At 38.7% G+C, this 6,197-nt stretch overlaps 2 protein-coding genes across 2 annotated transcripts in view; one reads left to right on the top strand and one right to left on the bottom strand.

Annotated features, from left to right (window-relative positions):
- The window catches only part of Phkb (phosphorylase kinase regulatory subunit beta), a 214,358-nt gene extending 214,092 nt beyond the window's left edge, over positions 1-266 (bottom strand). Inside the window, exon 1 of the mRNA XM_033759669.1 lies at positions 170-266. Within this exon, the coding sequence (XP_033615560.1) occupies positions 170-266 (97 nt within the window). The remainder of the gene's footprint in view (positions 1-169) is intronic.
- Itfg1 (integrin alpha FG-GAP repeat containing 1) overlaps positions 52-6,197 on the top strand; it is a 233,971-nt gene continuing 227,825 nt past the window's right edge. The window contains exons 1-2 of the mRNA XM_010617261.3: positions 52-475; positions 2,130-2,202. Of these exons, the coding sequence (XP_010615563.1) occupies positions 265-475; positions 2,130-2,202 (284 nt within the window). The 5' untranslated portion in view covers positions 52-264. The remainder of the gene's footprint in view (positions 476-2,129; positions 2,203-6,197) is intronic.

Raw genomic sequence — 6,197 nt, 5'->3', positions numbered from 1 at the left:
AGTCAGGCCCACCGCCCGGCCCCGCCCCCGCGCGCGACACTGTCGGGAGGCGCGCCGGCCGGAAGTGAGCGTGAGAGTGTGCCGCACCCCAGCTTCCCACCCTCCCGGTCCTCAGAGGGTCTTCCCTAGGGGACCTTGAGAGGGATCTGCTGCAGCGGTTCGAATTCGCCTCGAAGCTGCGTGCTTTCTTTGTCTAGGGCCGTGGGGTGCTTTGCGGTTACCGTCAAGCGCGACGACTGGCCGCGGGCGGGCCGAGGGGCTGCCATGGCTGCGGCAGCGAGCCGGCTGCGTAGCTCCTGGGTGCTGCTGGGGCCACTTCTGTGGGGGCTCGCGCTGCTGGGAGTCGGGCTGGTCCCGGTGCGGGCGCTGCACAACGTTACGGCTGAGCTCTTCGGGGCCGAGGCCTGGGGCACCCTGGCGGCCTTCGGGGACCTCAACTCCGACAAGCAGACGGACCTCTTCGTGCTGCGGGAAAGTCAGTGCTCGCCCGCCCCTCCCTCTGTCCGTGTGCCCCTCCCGGTGCTCCCCATGCCCCCTTGTCCGGATGGCTAGACCTCTTGCATTGCCCGGCCCCACTCTCCCAACCTTGTGCCCCTCCTTTATCGCCAGCATCCTGTTCCAACTCCAGGTCCTGATCCAGTTACCCCACCGTTTAACCTGCCCCCAGAAATCCATGCCAACACACCAAGTTTTGTTTGTGTTTTGTTTTATTTTGAGACGCTTTCGGCGTTCACCCATGCACCGCCCTCTTCGTGAAATTGGTTTCCTCCCAAAGTCCTTCCAGATTCCCAGGGGTCTTTGTAGTTAGCCTCTCTCTACCTTCTCTCCTAAGGGCTCCTCATTACCTACTACTTTACTTAAATCTCCCTTCCCATTTGATGAACATAAAATGCAATTGGCAATTTCTTCTCATACAAGACTTCTTGCCTACCCGTTGCTCTAATTCACCTGCCTTTTCTTTTCTCAGTTTTCTTTGAAACACAGTACTATGACTTCCTAAGACCCAAACACTCCACAGCTCCCAGAAGCATTTTGCAGGAACCATTGGTAAACCCAGTGCCTCCTTGGGAACGGTTCTCAAACTACAGATTCTTTGCCACATCAGCTGCCTAGTCTGTGTTGTACACCTGACTCTTCCTCACCTTAGTCGCCACCCTAGTTTCAGATTTTTCTTTGGCAGCACAGGGTTCTTGGAAAGCCTGTGCTTTATCCATCACTAAGAACTTTTTGTAAATCTTGATGCTCACAGTGTACATTAGAGGGGATATTAGCATTGTTCAGTGCACACAGAAGTACCTGTTACTTAAAAGTCAGGATCGTGAAAGAAGGAAGTGAAGAGCTGTTGCAGAACTTGATGAACAGGATCCTGAGCCCTTGGGAGAACCCTAGAGCTTCTTTTGGCCTCTGAATATTTTTCCCACCTTTTATTGATGCCCTATATTGGAAGAAGGGCCAGACCTGAGGCCAGGCCATCCAAGCTAGATAGAGCCTCTCCTTGAATTCAAAAACAACCTGTGCTTCATTAAACAATTTAAAAAGTCTGTCCCAGTGAATGTTAATTCAGCTGAAATAAAGCATGGACTGGGGAAATGGTTTCATAGGAAACCTAAAAATATGTTCTTAAAGGAATCAGCTTTTTGTACTTACATTGTTTGATTATGTCCTTGACCCTTATCAGAGTCCCTCAGTGCAAGGTACTGCATCCTAGGTGTGATGCATCTGTCTGGTCAATTAAACAGCCTTACAAATGACAGCAAGGTTGGGACTAATATATATAGTACAGTATAATTCTATTATTAGCTTGTTTTTGTTGGGGGGAGGGTTACTATGGATTAAACACAAGACCTGGGCCTTCTACAGTATAATGTTTTTAAGGCATATTTTTATGTGGTACTATTAAGCTCACCAATCAAACTTCACAGAATTCATTAGCTTCTTTTTGTCTTGGTCAGCTGTGTTTTTCTGTAGTTGTCATTCCTGTGCTTCTTTAAACATTAAGCTAGATGAACTGGAACAGAATAAGAGGTTTCTTGTTGAAAACATTTCCCAATAAGTTTGTAACAACTGTTTGGATGTTAAATGTTTTACCGGGAAATATCTTTCTGATTTAATGTATTTGTTTCTTTTAGGAAATGATTTAATTGTCTTTTTGGCAGACCAGAACGCACCTTATTTTAAGCCCAAAGTAAGGATATCCTTAAAGTAAGTACAAGTGGTTTTTTTTAAAAAAAAATACTAGCCTTCAGTGAATAATATGCTGATTGGATTGTTTTTGTAATCAGTCTTACTCCCCTGTAGTATTGTGACACAAAAATAGCTAGAAGTATGACTAGCAAGTGATTTGTTGGGAAGAGTAGCAAAATACCAAAGTTTGAAATTGATTTTCTTTGAAAGAATGAACTTTGAGTGTAATCCGGTCTGTTATTGTATAAGCACCTTTCGTTCCCTTGCAGTCTATTACACTTTCCTGGATGCACTGGGAATTGTCCCTCATACTGACTGCGTGGGGGAGCAGTTCACTCACAGAAAGCTTATCATGCTAGGCATGTTGTACATATTGGGAGAAAGAAAGTGTAGTTTTCAGTGAGGAAAGTATCAGTGACCTCTGTTCTAATCCTTTCATTGGCAATAGATGAAGAGTTCTTAAGATTAATTTTGAAGGAGTTTAAATCAAGCTTTTAAATTTATCTAAATTTTTAAAAACGTTTTTCAAATATTAGTTCCTATTTTTCTCTTTTATCGTGGGCATTGCATGAAAAAATGACCCATAATTGCGAGCCAACACAATTTCCAAATAATAGGATGCAAAATTTGAGTGCAAGCTAAAGTAGTAACTGACGGACAGTAGTGGAATTTGAGCTTGACCATAATGTGTATAAGATTTAGGTGAAGCTATTCAAGTTTGAGGGACACAATTTATAAGAGATGGCAGTAAAAAAGGCATGTTCTGAAGATAGGGCGGAAAGATTTGCCCTACAGAAGAGGAAAATATATTTTGGAGTGTTAAGGTCTGGGATGATGAGAATGGAGCAAACTAGGATCCATCATAAATATCATAGAGTGAGCTCAGTCCCATAGGAGGAAGGGAATCATCACAGGTTCTTCTGCAGAAAAGATAATGAAAACAATATTTTAAATGGACTCATTTCTAACCACATGAAGGATGAATTATTATACAGAAGATCAGGGCCTAATTAGGAAACTTTTGTTTTTTGTTTTTAGTTCAGGCTGGCCTCGAATTCACTATGGCGCCCAGGCTGTTTTTCTTTTTCTTTTTTTTGGTTGAGGGTGGTACTGGGGATTGAACTCAGGTCTTTGTGCTTGTGAGGCAGACAGCAGAGCCACTGAGTTAAATCTCCAGTCCTTTTTTTTCTTTTTTTTTTTTTTAAATCCTACGTGGGAGACAGGTGTAGTGTACACCTAAATAAATCTCAACACTCTGGAAGGCTGAGGCAAGAAGATCACAAGTCCAAGCCAGCTTGGACAACTTAACAGCTTCGCAAGACCCTCTCTGAAAGAATACAGAAAGGCTAGGGATGTAAATCAGCACCCCCAATCCACCAAATCTTTTGTGAGACAATTAGGGCTCACACTCTTTAGTATTTAATTTGAACTCTTCACATCCTCAAAAATAAGTTGGCTTTGAATTACAACATTGAGAGAGAAGTTATAAATCAGTGACCAAATTTATAAACCTTGAGAAATACATCTTTCTTTGTACAAGGTGACAACAATTCTTAGAATGGGGGAAAAAACATAAAATCAAAGTTATATAACAAATGAATTGACTACCAATAAAACATTTTTCTTGGAATATATAGGATACAAAAGGCTTGAGGTCTATTAAGTTAAAACAGAAATACCAAGTAATTTATTTTTCTTTGATTAATTCTATGTGAAATGTTTTTGATTTACTGTAGAGTATTTTTTGAAATAAAATTAACTGCTTCACACTTCTACTCCTATGCTCCCCTATTCCTCTCTCAGAAGCAAACATGTTTATAAACCTTAGCTATTTCTGTTTATTTCCATGTTTTAAAATAAATTTTTACCCTATAATTTCTTCAGTTGTTTTTGATTCTCATCTCTTAGATGTTTTGTTAGCATCAGTAAAGATTTAGCATCTTTAAATTACCTCCATCATCTAAAGCAATAATCATTTACATTTCAGCATGTAGTTTCTATGCACTTCACAGCCAAATGATGTACAGTAATAATGTGAATTTCTTGCATAGCTTTCTCCCATGAGTAAATGAATTTCTTGCTAAAAAATACTGAATAGTTTTATATGTACTTATCTCTAATTTCTTTGCAAATATTCCCTTATATTGACCTAGCATTTACAATATTTTATTCACTCATTGGGTCCTCTGGAGTCATTCTCCAGGCTTTCTTCACATTTACCATTCAGAAATTTTTGTTGCTTTTTTTTAAAATTATTTTTTAAATGTTGCCTTTTTTTTTTAAATTTTATTCATTTTTATTATTACATGAGTGACAGTAATTTGCAGTACACAATGTTTACATTTCTTGTCAGAAGTTGGTACATGTATACGACACATCTTAATTCCCTTTTTTTAATCCCCTTTTCTTCTCTTCCCTCCCTCTACTGCCAACTCTTCATCCCTTTACCATTTGAGAAAGATCTACTTCCTGTCATCTATCCTTTATTTTGCTTTTTACTTATACTTTGAGTGTCTTATATAAGAGAAAATGTGTGATATTTAAACGTGTGTCTGATTCATTTCTCTTCCAATTATGGACTCAAGGTGCATCTATTTTCCTACAGATGACTTTAGGTTATCCTTCATTATGGCAGAGTAATACTCTTTTGTGTATATGCTACATTTTCGTTTATTCATCTGGTCGTGGATATATAGGTGGCTTCTAAGATTTAGTTATTATGAATTCTGCTGCTATAAACATTGTTTTGCATATATCAGTGTAATGTGATATCTTTAAGTCTTTCAGGAAGATACATAGAAGGAAAATAGCCAAGACAAATGGAATTTCTGTTTTTGAGGGATCGCCATACTGATTTCCATAGTGGTTGTAGTAGTTTATATTCCCAGTAACAATGTAGAAGGATTCTTTTTCCTCACAGGCTCACCAGCATTTGTTATTATTAAATTTTTGATGATGGCCATTCTTCTGGAGTAAGATAAATCTCAGTATTGTTTTATTTTAATTCCCATTTCTCTAATGGCCAGCATTGTTTAGCATTTCCTTGTATATTTATTGGCCAACGTATTTCTGTCAAGTGTGTATTTCACTTGCCCATGTTTTTATTGTGTCTTTTATTGGATTTGGGAAGGTCAAATTTTGAGGTATTTCTGTATTCTAGATATTACTGCTCTCTTTGAGGAGTAATTGGCAAAAACATTCCCGTTCTATAAGTTGTCATTTCACTCTGTTGGATATTTCTTTTGCTGTATAGAAGCTTTTTAATTTCATATGATCCCATTTGTTGATTCTCAGTACTATTTCCTGTGCAGTTGGGGCTGTGTTCAGAAGGACCTTGCCTATGCCTATGACATCAAGAGTTTTACCTATTTTATTTTGTGAAAAATTAAGTGTTTCTGTTTAACATTTAAATTTTACATTTATTTTTATTTTAGTTTCCTATATGGTGAAATGTATGTGTCTAGCTTCAGTCTTTTGCATATAGATAGTTTTTCCAGCATCATTTATTAAATAGTCTCTCTTTCCTCCAGTGAATAATTTTGGTCCCTTTTTCAAATACCAGATAGTTGAATGTGCTTGGAGTTATTTCTGCATTTTCTGTTCTGTTCCATATATCCTCGTCTATTTTTGTGCCAGTACTGTTCTGTTTTTATCACTGTAGATCTTTGTAATATAACTGCAAGCTAGGGATTGTGATGCCCCCTACTTTGTTCTTTTACCCAGGACTTCTTTCACTATTCCATTTCTCTCCTGGTTCTGTATTAGTTTTAGGATTTTTTTCTCCATCTCTGTGAAGACTTCTGTTTTTTTTTTTTATTGGAATTGCATTAAATCTGTATATTAGTTTTGAATGTGTGGCTAGTGTGAGTATATTGCTTTTCCATATTCAGGAACAGTGGATATTTTTCTATTTCCTGATGTCCTCTGTGATTTCTTACTTCAAGTACTGTAGTTTTTTTTTTTTTTTTTTTTTGTTGAGTGTTTTGGTACTTTTTAGGTATACAGTACAGTTA

Source organism: Fukomys damarensis, unplaced genomic scaffold, assembly GCF_012274545.1.
Source record: "Fukomys damarensis isolate Sample0158 unplaced genomic scaffold, DMR_v1.0_HiC HiC_scaffold_37, whole genome shotgun sequence".
NCBI lineage: Eukaryota > Metazoa > Chordata > Mammalia > Rodentia > Bathyergidae > Fukomys > Fukomys damarensis.
Note: the sequence above shows the minus strand (reverse complement) of the source record. Positions and strands in the feature narration are given on the sequence as shown.